The sequence below is a fragment of the Ictidomys tridecemlineatus genome, chromosome 6 (genome assembly GCF_052094955.1).
Source record: "Ictidomys tridecemlineatus isolate mIctTri1 chromosome 6, mIctTri1.hap1, whole genome shotgun sequence".
NCBI lineage: Eukaryota > Metazoa > Chordata > Mammalia > Rodentia > Sciuridae > Ictidomys > Ictidomys tridecemlineatus.
Window position 1 is genome coordinate 172,991,624 of NC_135482.1, and position 17,137 is coordinate 173,008,760.

Consider the following 17,137-nt stretch of genomic DNA (forward strand, 5'->3'; position numbering starts at 1 on the left):
TTTGTAATCATTAATTTGTTACTTTTGGGGGGATAATATACTCAAACCTCATATTTTATTCATGTAGCTTGGATGTTATTTATAATTTAAAAAAGAAGTGTGTACATTAGATTATTTCAGTAACAAGTAGTATGAATGAGAATGGAGGAGGTAATAGCATGTTTGTTTTCTAGGATTCAGAAAGGAAATCTGAATCTTTAAACTCCTTCCTGTTCACATGAAACTCTAGTTTTATCCAATATAGAGTGGATCATTAGGAGAACAATCAGGATGTGAAGACCAAATTGCGTTATGGACAAAACTTAAATCACATTAACAAGACCAGTAGAATACTTAAGAATAGAAGAATAGACGATTATATGAATGCTTTTTGGAGGAGAGAAAAATAATGGATCACAGTTAAGGAAGGAAATAGTTCGATTTTAGAAGAATTTATTGTTAGTTTTGAAATGTGTTTAGATTTGAACAAATATTACATATAAATTTAGGATATGTTAAAAACACCTGACTTACAAACATCTTCATACTATTAACTCTTAGTTGGAACTGCTGTATCCCTTTCCTGTTTAAATCTTAAGAAACAGAATATCATCTTAATTCAACTTGCCAACCTCTGCCTTGGTGGGCTTCATGGGAAGAGCATTTCAGGTCCTGGGATGGTGCTGAAGACACAGCAGGTAGAAGCAGTACAACTTGAGAGGAAGACTATCTCTGAGACTGCAGTCTGGATGACTGTTTTAAAAAAGATTAACTCTTGAAGTAATTTAATTTCAGAGGCCACAATGGAATCATACAAAGGCTTTACACTTGAGGGTTCTATTTTTTTTTTTTTTTTTGTAGTCATGCTGACTTAAGGATGAAGAATTGGTCAGAAGAAAACTCTACATATCTATTCATCCTGACTTTTGAAAACGACGGAACTACAGCAAAACCAACACATGCATTATGCATATGAAAACTATTTCATAGGAGGTCCCCTCTTTAAAACAAGAAAAAATTTCTAAAGTAACTATAAGTCAAAATAACTGTACTAAGAACTTTGTTTTAATTATACAATGACACAGTCTAAAAGAAAACAGTCTGTTTATTTATTTTTATAACACTGTAGTGATTCAATCCAATCAAAGATTTAAATAAGATTTTTTGGATTAGTTACTGAATACAGTTAAGGTAGACAATTGAAATAAAAGCATACCAGAATAGAATCAAGGAAAGAATGTCTCTATGACATACAAATACTTCGGTAAATCTGAAACCATCTCATGTCTTTTTATACAAATACTGATGTGCAGTTTGAAACTGTGCATGTCTTACAAACTGGAAAGACCGAGTCAATAACTAATGTATTGTCTTCATTTTTGTTGCCTTTGCAATCTCTTAGACATATTACTTATTGCACTTGTGTCCTGAATACTGGTCTCACATTCTTCTGTGCTGTTTTGGGAATTCTCTTCATCTCTGACCAGTGATGTCATGTGTCTTTTCTGTCTAAGAGAGTCCCTTGAACCCGAGGGGGCAGTCCTCATGGAGTCACTGAGAGATAGTTGACTTTTTCTTGCTGAACCAGACAGAATGGCTTGAGTATTTATCAGTGCAAGTTCTTCATCAGGTATTGAATCACTTTCCAGAAGAGAAATTTCATTGAATTTTTTAAGTGGAGTCATTTGAGGAGAATTCAATTCTTTTTTCTTTATAAGTGTTTCGTATTTGCTGCCACAACTTCGTGGTGGCTGAAATGCCTTCTGTGCAGCAGGAGAAACAAATGTACAAATAGGACTAACAGGCGGAGGTAGAGGAAGTCTGCTTAAGAAATCCAAGGCTCTTCTCTTTTTGCAGTTTTTTGGGTCGTCAATCTCTTTCTCTCCTTTAGAACAGGACTTTGAGGTCATGCGAGTGGATACAGGCGTGGACACAGACTTCCCTTTTGGCGTACAAAGTGATAATGGACTCTGATAATTTATCTCACTATTAGGAGAAGTCATCTAATAAAACAAATTAAAAAGAAGCCTATCATAATTACGTAACAGTACTTAAAACAAAATCAAATTAACCTTTCTTTAAAAATACTACATTCTCAGGCTGGTGTTAGGCTCAGTGGTGGAGCACTTGCCTAGCATGCATGAGGCACTGGGTTTGATCTTGGCACCACATAAAAATAAAACAAATTAAAAAAATAAAGGTATTGTGTCTCTCTACAACCTCTCCAATGCCATAGTCTTCTCATGTGCAAAATAGCTTTTATCTCATAGGGTTGTTGTAAAGATTAAATGTGTTAACCTAGCCACACTTAGCATGTGTTAGCTATTTAACCAATAGTAAAGACTTTAGCTTGATTTACATCCACTGTGATTTTATGAGTTAAACTGAGCTTAGAAACACCTCTAAGGAAGCCATGTCGTAATCCTAGCTACTCAGGCTGAAGCAGGAAGATGGCAGGTTCAATCTGCAACTTAATAAGACCCTGTCTCAAAAAAATAAAAAGGACTAGGGTTGTGGCTCAGTGGTAGAGCGCCACTGGGTTCAATGCCTGATTCTGAAAAGAAAAGGAAAATAAATAAACAAACAAACAAAGAACTTTAATGGTAAAGAAGAGCTCTTCTAGCAAAAAAGAAACAGCCCTAATGGGCTTTTTAATCTAACATGTAGTTAGAATGCTAAAAATTAAAGTACTTGTTTGTAGTTTGCCCCCAAAGAATTTTATAAAATTGCTATTTCTTTTTTTTTAGTTTTTTTTTTTTTTTTTAAAGAGAGAGAGAGAGAGGAGAGAGAGAGAGAGAGAGAATTTTTAATGTTTTATTTTTTAGTTCTCGGCGGACACAACATCTTTGTTGGTATGTGGTGCTGAGGATCGAACCCGGGCCGCACGCATGCCAGGCGAGCGCCGCTACCGCTTGAGCCACATCCCCAGCCCCTAAAATTGCTATTTCAATAAACAATTTTCAAGTAGCCTTTACCAACAGCAGCTGCCTACTAATTAACCACACTTTCTAATTAACTTTAATCACATTTTTACCATGTCACATATGCACCAGAATATATCATTGCCTCCATATATAATATTTCTTAAATTTACATGAACTTACCAGAAACTTATTTCCTGTACTGAGGACTGTTTGAGTAGTGTGTGGCTCTGATGTGTATTCTTTATTAGGGGTGGAGCACTTGGGATCATTTGCATTAAGTAGATGCATAAGTTTCTTTTCTACATCATTGCAAAATATGTCAATATTCTGAGAAAACAAATTGGAAGAGTTATAAACTCAGAATTAATGTTTCCAGCAAGTTATTTCCTTTAAGACCAAAAATAATAAGTTCAGACCAGAAACAAACAACAAGACAACTGAAATTTGACAGCAATTGTCGAACATGCCAATACAAAATTCAAAACACACACCAGTGATTTAGGGGCACCTAGCTGTTGAAGGAAGGGGCTGAGGAGTGAGAAACAGAAAAAAGAGTGGAAAAGGACAGGGAGAGTGTGTGTGTGTGTTAAGGAAAAAGATGAAAGAGATCTTCCCAATCACCAGGAAGATTATCATGACACTGGATTTGGAGTGGAACCTCACTTTCCATTCTATATGCTACTCACAGCTGGAAACCCATCACTCCCACTGAGTCCTTGTTGGGGAGGTAAAACCAAAGAAGTGCCTCACTCATTCTCTGTCCCAAGCATTAACTGAAATAACATTCAGGTTAAACTACATGGAACTGGTATTTCAGGAGCCACAACTGGCCAAATCCCAGCAATTTTACACCTAACCTAAAGCTTTAAAAATCTGGGATAAAAGCAGTAGGAACCCCATAGGAGCTCCAAATAATGAATGCAACTCCTACCCACAATTCAGAAACTAGATAAATCAGAATATTATTCTCCACTATGCATATTGAGATTTTTTAAGCAAAATACAAACACAAAATTCCTTTACATGATAGCTACTGATGCTTTTAAAATGTTATTTGCACAAATTTTGAATAACACACCTTGCACATTTAAACTACAGAGTTACCCTTTTAAAAAATAAATTGTTACTAGTTATCAATTTATAAAACGCAAAATTTTACAGGGAGACAGCACCTGCCTAGTAGTTAAAGAGTTCTGAATTCTGCATTCAGATGGCCTAAGTGTGAATCATGGTCCTTCCAACTTGGCATATAATAAAGGACAAGCCATTTAACTTCTGTTTCTCATCAATAAAATGCAAAAAACACTTCCCCATTTCATAGGGTTTTGGGGAGAATTAAATGACTCAGGCTTAGAACAAAGCCTGACACAGAGTAAGCACAATAAACGCTAATATTAGTACATAAAACGCATATATGACCTAGGGAAAGTAATTCTAGAGTCTATTTGGGATTCATTGAAATCAAAGAGGGATAAACTGTTAAGATACAAGATACAGAATATAAATGTAAATTTGTGGTCACATGATTAATTAATCACAAGGCCGACTGCTATGAACCACAGGGAACTCATATTCCTGATTCCAGTTTCTAGTCTGCCTAGCTGGTTTCTATCTCTGAACTCAATTCCCTTCAAGACACTCTTCTCTCCCCAGTAGCTGGTCATTTGCCCAGTCCCTTGTCTCCTCAGGTTTGTGGGTAATTAATATGGAGTGAAACCTCATCTTAAATACGACCTCAACTACTTAATTTTCATAAGTCATTTCTCCTTGATGTTGGACCATCAAAATAGGAGACAATTACCAAAATTTGTGGTAAAGATGAAAGTAATTTTACCTCAATAGTATTTTTCATTTTGTTTAACCTCTGTTGAAAGTGGCCCTCTCTTGGACTGCTAGAGAACGTGGAGAAATCTCCAGCAAATAAAGTAGGAATTCCTGACTTGGATTCTGGACGCCACTGCAGGTTGCTTGCAGCAATTAGCACATGAGGTTTAATAATGTCTTCATTAAGATCGATCCAAAACTTTATTGCCAATAAATTATGACATTCATCTGTCAAATAGACCAAAGGAGCAAGACCTTGAATGAAAAAAAAAAAATCATTAGATAAATTAAAAAAAAATGTAAGGGACTGGTAATATGCCTACTTATTTTAATATATGCTAATAATAAAAACAAAATAACTGGATTTACTACATACAAAACTCAGTAGCTTTCCTATATATCAACAGTGAATCAGCTGACAAAGAAATCAGAAAAACAATTCCATTCACAGTAGCCTAAAAAACATTTTTTTAAATATGTAAGAGTAAATCTAACCAAAGAGGTGAAAGTCCTCTACGATGAAAACCAAAGAACACTGCAGAAAAAAATTAGAGAAGACCTCAGAATATGGAAAGATCTCCCATGTTCATGGATAAGCAGACTTAATATTGTTAATATGGCCATATTACCAAAAGCAATTCAGATTCAATGCGGTTCCCAAAATATCAAATAACATTCTTCACAGAACTAGTAAAAACAATTCTAAAATTCATTTGGAAAGATAAAAGACCCAGAAATTGCTAAAGCAATTTTAAGCCAAAAAAAGCAATGCTGGAGGCACTTGACTTCAAATTATACTACAGAGCTATACTAACAAAAACTGCATGGCTGTCACATAACACACACACACACAAACCAGTAGTACAGAAAAGAAGACAGACAAACCTCCACACCTATAGTCATCCGATCCTTGACAAAGGTGCTGAAAAATACACGGGAGAAAAGAGCCCCTGCCCCAACACTGCCCTTCATGCTTTCAAAAAATTTTTATCTGTTCTTTTTAGTTACATATAACAGTGTATCATGACATATTTATACAAACATGAAGTAATTTACTGGTCCTGTGGATGAACATGGTGCGGAGATTCACTGTGGTATATTCATATATGTACATGGGAAAGTTAATTCCATTGTCTTAATTTCATTGTCTTTCCTATTCCTATTTTCCTCTCTTCCCTTCATTCCCCTTTGTCTAACCCACTTAAATTCTGTTCACTGCCTCCCATTATATGTTAAGCATCTGTATATCAGACAGAACATTCTGCCTTGGTTTTTTGGGATTGGCTCATTTCACTTAGCATGCTAGTCTCCATCCATTTACCAGCCATTCTTTTTTATGGCTGAGTAATATTCCACTGTGTATATATACCACATTTTCTTTATCCATTCATTTGTTGAAGAGCACTTAGTTGCTTGGCTACTATGAACTGAGCTTCTATAAACATTGATGTGGCCACTTCACTGTACTATGCTGATTTTAGCTGCCTTGAATATATACCTACGAGTGGAATAGCCAAGTCAAATGGTGGTTCCATACCTAATGTTCTGAGGAATCTCCATACTGATTTCCAGAGTGGTTGCACCAATCTGCAGTCCCACCAGAAATGTATGAGTCTATGCTTTTCTCCCACATCCTCACCAACATTTGTTGTGTTCTTGATAAATTGCCATTTTGACTGGAGATGAAATCTCAGTGTAGTTCTAATTTGCATTTTTCTAATTGCTAGAGATTAGAAAAATTAGATTAGAAAAAAAATTGAACATTTTTTTATATATTTATTGACCCATTCATATTTCTTCTGTGAAGCTTCTGTTCAGTTCTTTGCCCATTTATTGATGGGGTTGTTTTTTGGGTGTTAAGTTTTTCTGAGTTCTTTATGTGTCCTAGAGTTAATGCTTTATCTTAAGTATAGGTGGCGATGATTTTCCTCCGATTCTGTGGGCTCTCTCTTCATGCTCCTGATTGTTTCCTTTGCTGTGAAGAAGTGTTTTTTTTTTTTTTTTAAGTTTGATATCATCCCATTTATTGATTCTTGATTTTACTTCTTATGCTTTAGGAGTCTTATTAAGGAATTTGGTTCCTAAGCTGACATGATGGAGTGTTGGGTTTAACATTTTCTTCCAGTAGGTTCAGGGTTTCTGACCTAATGACTAGTTTTTTTTTAATTCTTTTAGTTGTAGATGGACATGATATCTTTATTTCTTTTTATGTGGTGCTAAGGATCGAACCCAGTGCCTCACACATGTGAAGCACGTTCTCTACCAGCCGTTAATGCCTAGATCTTTGATCCACTGTGAGTCGAGTTTTATGCAGGGTGAGAGAGAGGTGTTAAATTCCATCCTGCTGCATATGGATTTCCAGTTTTCCCAGCACCACTCGTTGAAGAGGCTACCTTTTCTCCAATGTATGTTTATGGCGTTTCTGTCTAGTGTGAGATTGTATTTGTGTGAATTTGTCTTTGTCTCTTCTGTTCTATTCCACTGGTCTTCATATCTGTTTTTGTGCCAAAACCATGCTGTTTTTGTTACTATAGCTCTGCAGTGTAATTTAAGGTCTTGTATTGTGATGCCTCCTGCTTCACTTTTCTAAGGATTGTTTTGGCTATTCTGGGCCTCTTATTTCTCCAAATGAATTTTGTAACTGCCTTTTCTATTTCTGTAAAGAATGACTTTGGAATTTTAATAGGAATTGTATTAAATTTGCATAGCACTTTTGGTAGCATGGCCATTTTGACAATATTCATTCTGTCTATGCAAGAACATGGGAAATCTTTCCATCTTCTAAGGCATTCTTAATTTCTTTCTTTAGTGTTGTGTAGTTTTCATTGTAACTCTTTTCTTTAGATTAATTCCCAAGTGTTTTTTTCTTCTTTTTTTTTGAGGTGATTGTGAATGGGTAGTCCTCCTAATTTCTCTTTTCAGCTGATTCATCATTGGAGTATAGAACACAATTGATTTATGTTGTTAACTTTATATCCTGCTACTTTGATGAATTTGTTTGAGTTCTACAAGTTTTCTGGTGTAGTTTTGGGGGCCTTCTAAATATAGGATTATATCATTGTCAAATAGGGATGGTTTGAGCTCTTCTTTTCCTATTGGTATCCCCTTAATTTCTTTCTTTTGCCTAACTGCTCTGGCCAGAGTTGGAGTGTGTCAAACAGCAGTGGTAAAAGAGGGTATCCCTGTCTTGTTCCAGTTTTTAGAGGAAATACTTTCACTTTTTCTTCATTCAGAATGATGTTGGCCTTGGGTTTAACATATAGAGTTTTTATAATATTGATGTATGTTCCTACTATCCCTAGTTTTTCTAGTGTTTTGAATATGAGTGGACACTGTATTTCATCAAATGTGTTTTCTTCATCTATTGAGATAATTGTGTGATTCTTGTCTTTTGAGTTTAATGATGTTGTGAATTATACTTATTTAATTTCTGTATGTTGAACCAATCTTGCATCCGTGGGATGAACCCCACTTGATCATGGTGCACTATCTTTTTAAAAATTTTTTTGGTACTGGGGATTGAACTCAGGGGCACTTGACCACTGAAGTCATATTCCCCAGCCCTATTTTGTATTTTATTTAGAGACAGGGTCTCACTGACTTGCTTAGTGCCTAGCCATCGCTGAGGCTGGCTTTGAACTTGGGATCCTTCTGCCTCGGTCTTTAAGCTGCTGGGATTACAGGCATGCACCACTATGCCCAGCTGCAGTATCTTTTTAATATGCTTTCGTACGCTATTTGCTGGTATTTTTTATAAAGAATTTTTGCACCTGTGTTCACCAGGGATATTGGTCTAAAGTTTTCTTTCCTTGAAGTGCCCGTTTAGTTTTGGTTTCACAGTGACACTAACTTCACAGAATGAATTTGTAAGGGTTTCCTCCAAAAGACAATCTTAACAAACAGTACTGGAAAAACTGGTTATCCATAGGTAGAAGAATGAAACTTGAGCCTTCCCTTTCACCCTGCACAAAAAAATCAACTCAAAATGGATCAAAGACCTACCAACCTTTGAAATAGATCAAAACTATGCAACTCCTAAAAGAAAATGTAGGGTCAACACACACCATATAGGCACAGGCCACAACTTTCTCATTAGGACCCCTAGAGCTCTGGAAATAATGCCAAGAGTTAATAAATGGGATGACATCAAGTTAAAAGCTTCTGCACAGCAAAGTTTCCTGTTTAGTGCCTAGCCATTGCTGGAATATGAAGAGGAACCTACAGGATGGAAGAAATTCTTCACTAACTACTCTTCTGACACAGAATTAATACATAATATATATAAAGAACTCAAAAAAATTTACACCAAAAAAAAAAAATTAAATGATCCAATAAGAAATGGGCAAACAAATTAAAGAGACACTTCTCAAAAGGAGAAATACAAATGGCCACTGAATATATAAAAAAAAAAGTTCCAAAATCATTAACAATTAGGGAAATGCAAATCAAAATTACACTGAGATTCCATTTCCCACCAGTCAGAAGTCAGAATTTCAGTCAGCAAGAATACAAATAATAATAAATGCTGGAGAGGGTGTAGAGAAAATGGAACACTTAAACTATTGGTGGGATTGTAAATTAGTCCAACCACTATGGAAATCAGTAGGGAAGCTCCTTAAAAGACCAGGGATGGGGCAGGGGTTGTGGCTCAGCGGTAGAGCGCTCGCCTAGCATGTGTGAGGCCCTGGGTTCGATCCTCAGCACCACATAAAAATAAATAAATAAAATAAAGGTATTATGTCCAACTACAACTAAAGAAATATTAAAAAAAAAAAAAGACTAGGGATGGAACCATCCTATGACTCAGCAATACCAGTTCTCAGTACTTATCCTAAAGAACTAAAGTCATCATACTATGGTGATATATGCACGCCCAGGGCAATTCACAATAGCCAAACTATGGAACCAGCCTAGGTGTCCATCAGTAGAGGATGGACAAAAAAATGTAATATATATTCACAAGGGAGTTTTATTCAGCCATTAAAAAAAAGAAATTATGTCATTTGTAAGAAAATGGATAAAACTAGAGACCATCATGTTAGGCAAAATAAGTCAAACTCAGAAGGTAAAAGGTCACATGTTTTCTCTTGTATATGGAAACTAGAGAGACAAAGGAAAAGAAAGGTGGAAGGGGTGGGGATGACCAAAGGGAGGTCAGCAGAGGAAAGGGTCCAGGGGCGGGAGGGAGAAGTGCTCGGGAGTGACATTGGCCAAGTGATATTGCTATATGGAAGTATGTATAGACAATAAATCCCATCACTGTGGACAACTATAATCCACCAATAAAAAATACGGGGAAATAAAACACTGGATTTAAGTGAAAACCCAGAATTTTCAAAATGACCTGTTGCTTAATGTGCTAAAATTTCAATGCCTACACATTCTTTAACTGTGGCCATGGCAAGTGTACTCCTACGTGGCTGACAAGAATATAGAGGTGTGCCATCCTTTTGGAGAAAAATATGGCAATGTCTAGCAAAGCTGCACATGCACTTGTCTTTCTACCCAGCAATTCCACTTCTAGTATTCCACTTTGAAGCCAGATCTAACTAATAACGGTAAAGCACAGATAAACAAGGTTCATGAAAACACCTGTGAACACGGCTACTCTCTGAAGCACTGTTTGTAAATACTGGAAGTGACCTACATTAGCTCATCCACAGGACAGTAGCTGGCACTACACATCCACACAGTGGTGTACTAGAATGCTGAAAAAAAGAATGAAGAAAAACTCTATTAACTGATAGAGGAAGTAGTGTTAAGAAGAGCACAAAAGAGAGATTAGATCATATTATTCTTAATAGTAAGAAGAAGACAGAAAAAATGTGTATCTGTTCATTTAAGCAAAAGAAATACAGGGAGGCTAAACCAGAAATCCAAAGGAAAGGGCCCAGGACTGGGGCAGCAGTGATGAGGAGGAAGCAGCACTTCTTCGAAGAAGCTCTGACTCAGGACCAATGAGGGACCCTTGTTTTAAACACAACTTTCTAATAAAAAGAGCCAAATTCCTTGGAGAAGTGGTTGCTTCCAGGATTGGGGCAGGGAACATACAAGATGAACCTGAGCTATCTTGTGTCACCAAAATTAAGGAAATGCCCAAAAAGTGAAATGCTCAGAAGTATTTTAATAAGTCTATTAAAACACAAGTGCCAACTCGAAAGGCTCCATGTGGCCAAAGCTGAAGCAACGAGAGTAAAGGTAGTAAATTTTAGTCAGAATAGGATTAATATTCCTAAACCCATACTGATATAAATAATTGAGTAAGTAAACAAATGGGAGGAAAAGGGGCAGTTTTTTTTCTAATAGAACTTTAATGAATTCCAATTTACAAAGACAGTATGAAAAGAAAAGGAAAATTATCATTAGGCAAACATTACATTAATAACTACTGCAAGCAAAGTAAATGATGGTTGCTAAAATAAATGGGGGAAATCTGAGGTGAAATAGGATTTGCATTGTCTCAAAGACTCTCCGCTAATCCATTTACTAACTACAAAGGGAAAGGCAGTTATTCCACTGAAGGAGGGGGACCCTAGCAGATATCATGTTAACCAAGTGGTTATGGTTACCAGTACACCACTAAAAAACATCAACATCTGGTGTGTGAAGGACATACCATCATTTTGGTGGCAGTTGTGCACAAAATGCACAACTTCATTCCAGTCATGAGAAAACACCAGACAAACCCACCTCAGGGGAAATGCTAAAAAATAATGATCAATCCATTCACAAGTGTTTGTTGGACAAACAAAAGCCAACTAAGGGATCATTAAAAGATGGGAGGAGACTATAGAAGAATAAATGCAATATGGGATCCTGTTTAGGATCCTGAAACAGAAAAAGGAAAACAATATAAGAAACTTAAAACTCAAATATTTAAACAAATCTATAGTTTATGTAATAACATTAACAATGTTAACTTCCTAATTCTAATAATTGTACTATGGTCATGTAAGATAATATTAGGAAAAGCTGGGTGAGGAATATTTGGAAACTCTACTATTTTTTTTTATACAACTTTTTTGAGGATCTGAAATTAGTTCAAAATAAAAAATCAGAAAATTGTGACACCAAAAATGGGTAGATGCCTCTGGATACACCCTAACAGGACTGAGGCCAGGGAAAACTAGGTGTGGACTGGCATTAAGTATTCAATTTCTTGTATCTGTTACTCTGAAGATTATACATCCCTAAGAAATGATAAAGAATGCAAAGAACTGTCATTCAGTTCTTTTGGATAATGATTTGTTTATCTTGTTTTCCAAGTTACAAGTAGATTTATTTAGTAGATAATTTTAAATTAAATATTAAATGCTACTTTTGGAAATACTATGAATTTCTCAACCACATTCAATTTTCTAATTTTGTAATCTGTCTCTAATTATATTCAAAATGATTTTATTACTGTCTTTCTCCTAAATGTCCTTCTTTAACATACCATGTGTTCCTTCCAACTATAAAAGCAATACACGCCTATTGGAAAACATTAGAATACATAAACAAAAACACTTAAGGGAATTTCTTCATTTCATTTTTTTCATAAGGAGAGGTTCCATATCTGGATCAAATTACAGAAAAAGAAATGGAATCTCCCCAATTATAATACATCTTGTACAAATGGCAATGAATAGAAGAATTAACCTAAGAATGCTGGCACTAAATAAATCTTCATGAAAATAAAAAAATAAGAAGAAAAATATTCTGCAGTTTTGTAGTCTGGGCTATTCTGAACCTGCATAGAATTCTTTGTACATTTTTAATTTCTTTTTCAACATTTCATTAAAATGTTTCTAAAATTATCATCAGACTACACTGGAGTATACACCCAGGTGCAGGAGTAGATCCTCCTTCAGAACCAAGGCACAAACCTCCCCTGGATTGAAGGGTGCTGTCTTGCCTAAGGTAACCAGGCTCCCTGAAAGAAGCCAGCATCCAAGGACTGTCCCTTCACCTCACCTTGCCATGCCTCTGAAAGGCAATCCCAGCTCCGCAAGTCCCCAAGGAAGGAAAGGCTGAATCTTATCCCTCTGCCCCACTGCTACTTCTGTTCCCAAGGGCACTTTTAAGTAAATCTTCTGCATAAAATCCCAGTCTTATTCTCAAGGAACCCAATTTAAGAGATGATCTCAATTAATTCATTTATCACAATGATTCTATAATACAGTAACAAAACATTAGAGCAAATACAAAAGTTCCTATTTTAAAATCAACTCCCAAATGTTGGGTTTGGTTTTAATTTGGCAGCATGAAGTGCCAGAAAGAACTTATGAGCTTTTAGATCCTGAGCGTATGGGTTCAAATTCCTTTCTAGCACTGTGTCCTGGACAGGCTATTTTACCTCTCCAAGCTCCAGTTTCCTCATCTATAAAGTGGGATTCCTATGAGGGTTGCAAGAAATGCTGCACACAGAGGTTTTTAACACCTTCTCTCACTATGATGTTAGAAGTGGGGATGGAAAGGAATTAAAATAAGGTGCTGTCTTTAAAGAGATCATGGTATAATTAGGTATAGAGAGGGATAATTAAAAAATGTAGAGACAGGACTATGAACCCTGTAGACAGAGCTAAAACAGTCAAACATGCAACATGTGACAGAAACTGAAGGACTCTAACCTGCTCATGAGCACCAGCCAGGAAGGTAACAGCTGAGCTGAGCATTGAGTGGGAAGAATTCGTCTTGAGGGGGAGAATGAAAGGACATTTTAAGCTAAGTGAAGAACATTTTTAAAGGTAGGGAGCATGAAATGCTATTGCATGTTAGGGACATGAAACTGTACAGTTTAGCGGAGGTGCGTGGGGTGGTGGTTGAAGGCAGGAAGCTGAAGGGCTTTTTGGCATACAGAACTGTCCGGGTTTCATTTTCTAAGGGGCAGAGAGTTGCTGAAGATTTTAAGCAGAGAAGCACCATGATTAGACTTGAGTGACTCCCAGCGTAAAGGAGGCATGCTAAACATCAAATTAGATTACCAAAACAAGAAAGTAATATTCACCAAAAACTACCAAAAAGGAATGCTCTAATATCTGAATTAGTATACAGAGTTATTCACTGAACTTGGGAAATGACCTAGGAGCTCAGATGACATCCTCCATGGATACTGACTGTGCAGTGCACAGAAACTCGAATGTCCAGGCCTCCCACTGTAAACTAAGATGGAAAACCAATCTGGTCTTGGATAAACAGAAAAAGAGCCAAAGACTACACAGGGATCTGGCGGCACCCTCCTTTTTTCCTCTCCCACCTTGCCTTGCCACCACCCATCTGCTTTGGGACCATCAGAACTAATCCCAACAAGTCTCCACAAGCCCCGCCTCCTAGGTCACCCACTGCTCCCTGGTCTTGGTTTCCAGGCTTTGCACTTGGCCTTTTGCAACACCCTTGTCTACCTCTCCCTGCCTCCTGGAATTCTGTCACTGCGCCTCCATCACCCCCAGCCTTTTCAATAACGCTCTTTGCCACCTTGCTGTGACTGAAACCTGATTCTTGTCTAAGGGCCCAGCTGTCCCTGTAGACCTCTGGGATAGGGTGGGGCAGATGTCTTCCTAGCTTTTCACTGCTATTCCCTTGTCCTGAAAACACTCAGCTTTGAATCTCGCGTTACCAGCCTCTATCATTCACTACCTCCACTTTCTGTAGGCATCTGCAGACCTCTGGGTCACTCACTCCCTTTCATTTCTTGAGGATTTTAACTCATCACCCACTGTCATCTGTCACTACTTCAGCCATGTTTCATGGTGATTTCAGTACCTACAAGGTAATACTTCTCAAATCCTGGATTCCTAGTTCCCTGTTTTCTTCTTGAATGATCGTGTCCCCTGTTTTCCATCACTAACTCATCCACTGGACATACCTCAGACTTCGGTATTTCCAGGACTCTCATCTCCTCCAGAATCTGAAGTATCTTCTTCTTTAACCACCTCCTTTGACCTTTCCAGCTCCACCCTGCTGAACCCTAATTCAAACAATCCTCCAGCCCTCTGGGACTTATAATCCAGCTTTCTTACCCCATTCACTGTTCTGCATTTCCCTACGTCTCTTCTTTTCTCTGTGTCACGCTGAATGCCTAAGGTCAATTATTAAAATCCTTCCCTTACAGATACCCACAAATTCTTTCTTTCTTCTCTTGTTCACCAAGCTGAACTATGACTGCTTAAATCTCATTTTCCAACTACTTCATGCCCACACCATTACAGATGGACACGGCTGGAAAAAAAATGCATTCATGAACATTAATCTCCAGCGGGCATGGCAGTCACGGTGGCCGTGTCTAGTCTAGCCACTCTCCCACTTTCTTAAATGATGGCTTCATGCCTTTTCTCTTTTCAAACCTCTACCACCTCTTCCTCCATTCTACTCTCAGCTGGCGACTCAGCTCCCCATTTTAGTGAGGAAACAGAAGCTGTCAGAACAGGTCTGCCACCCTTTCTGCCCATCTGTGCCCCTGGCTAAGGCTAATCTTACCACATAGCCACTGCACAGCTTCTGCACATGGTGACTGAAACAGTGCTCCACAAGTGTCTTGTTTTTCTTCTATCATCAATTTTTACCTCCTTTACTGGACTTTACCAGTATGGTGTTAACACTTTCATCTGAAAAAACATTCTCTTGATCCCAAGTCCCATTCTAGCTCCTGCTCATATTTCTTCCATTAAAACAAAGTGCCCTTGCTATGCTTACACTGTCGATATTCGTCTCTTCCCTCTGTTCCCCTTCAGCCAGCCATTCACTCCTACTGCTCCATCACGGCTCCGATGTGGTGCTAAAGCCAGTGGCCAACTCTTAGTCCTCCCCTCACTGTCAGTGCTGCCAAACAGCATCTGACAGACTTGATTCCTCTCATACCAGATAATTCCTTTTTGTCTCTTGGTTCTTAGGATCCCACAGTCTCCTCTGTGTTCCTACCACCCCTCTGGCTGCTCCTGTTTCCTTTACTGGTTCCTTTATCTCCTCCACTTCTAAGCATCAAAGTGCTTGAATCAGGCTTTGGATCTCTTTTTTCTATCTACCGTCACACCCCAGTGACCTCATTCTCATGGCTTTAAACGTCACCCGTATGCATCTTTATTCTAGACTATTTCCCTTAAGACTCCTATAAATCTATAAACTGTCAAACAGACACCTCTACTGAGATGCCTAATAATTTAATACTTACCTTCCAAAACCAAGCTCCTAAATTTCTCCACAAATGTGTTTTCTTGCAGTCCTTCCCTCTCAGTGAATGGCAATTCTACTTTTCTAGATGCTCAGACTATCCCACACTGTCCCTCTACCTTCAAAATACTTCCAGATCAAACTGCTTCTTGCCATGTCTAGAACTTTTGTCTGGTCCATCATCATCTCTCTCTTTTTTAAAAAATATCTTTGTAGTTGTAGGTGAATACAATATATATTTTATTTGTTTATTTTTATGTGGTGCTGAGGATCGAACCCAGTGCCTCGAATGTACTAGGCGAGTGCTCTACCTAGAAGAGCCACAACCTCAGGAACATCACATTATCCCAATAATCTCCAACTTGCTTCCCTGTTTGCACCCTCAGGCTCCTTACACTCTATCCAATATAACAAGATGTGTAAAGAAAGTCATGGCATGATTGACATGAACGTCAACGGCATGGCAACAATGTAACATATTGATAACAGCCAATGAAAAGCCCACAAGGCTATAAAACACAATGACCAAACAAAACACATTAAAAATGGGCACACAGGGCTGGGGTTGTGGCTCAGCTGTAGAGCGCTCACCTAGCACATGCGAGGCCCTGGGTTCGATCCTCAGCACCACATAAAAATAAATAAAATAAAGATACTGTGTCCAACTACAACTAAAAAAAATATTTAAAAAAAATGAGCACACAAAGTTTGAATGTTTTCTCTGATTTGGGAAGATAGGCCAATTAATAAGGGGAAGAAAAGAAAGAAAGAGAGAAAGAAAAAGGTAGGGTGGATTTCATCAAAACAGAAGATCGGTGGACTAGATGAAGGGTACTGTGTGGGAAGGAGAAGATAAGAGATAAGGGAAGAACCGACGAGACTTTCCAATGCATACACATGAACATACCACAGTGAATCTCACCATCATGTATATTTACAAGATACTAATAAAAAACCTATAAGTAAACAGCAGAAAGATTAGTAGAGAGAAGGGAAGGGAAGGGAAGGGATACGGGGAGGGAGAAGGGAAGAGAAACAGGAAATACTAGGGACTGAATTAGAGCAAATTATATTCCATGTTTTATAATTATATTGAAATAAATCTAATGTTATATATAACTAAAAAAAAAAAAACCATTTTTTTAAGGGCACAGAGCAAAAAGCAAAGAAAATAAAACTCAAAGAATGGAAGAAAACTTCCAAATTCTTCACAACTGATTTGAGCTGTAGAACTCAGTAAGAGTATATAGCCCATAAAATGT

At 37.6% G+C, this 17,137-nt stretch overlaps 2 protein-coding genes across 4 annotated transcripts in view; one reads left to right on the plus strand and one right to left on the minus strand.

Annotated features, from left to right (window-relative positions):
* The window catches only part of N4bp2l1 (NEDD4 binding protein 2 like 1), a 48,071-nt gene that overhangs the window by 27,561 nt on the left and 3,373 nt on the right, over window positions 1-17,137 (plus strand). The window contains exon 6 of one of the 3 annotated variants that reach the window (XM_078016141.1): window positions 841-16,644. The exons of the other annotated variants lie outside the window; for them this stretch is intronic. Within the exon in view, the coding sequence (XP_077872267.1) occupies window positions 841-955 (115 nt within the window). The 3' untranslated portion in view covers window positions 956-16,644. Of the gene's footprint in view, window positions 1-840; window positions 16,645-17,137 lie in introns of those variants that run through there. 3 annotated transcript variants of the gene reach the window in all.
* Brca2 (BRCA2 DNA repair associated) overlaps window positions 1,067-17,137 on the minus strand; it is a 70,527-nt gene continuing 54,456 nt past the window's right edge. Inside the window, exons 24-26 of the mRNA XM_040281619.2 lie at window positions 4,738-4,982; window positions 3,084-3,230; window positions 1,067-1,982 (exon numbers count right to left, since the gene is read on the minus strand). Coding sequence (XP_040137553.2) covers window positions 1,353-1,982; window positions 3,084-3,230; window positions 4,738-4,982 — 1,022 coding nt within the window. The 3' untranslated portion in view covers window positions 1,067-1,352. The remainder of the gene's footprint in view (window positions 1,983-3,083; window positions 3,231-4,737; window positions 4,983-17,137) is intronic.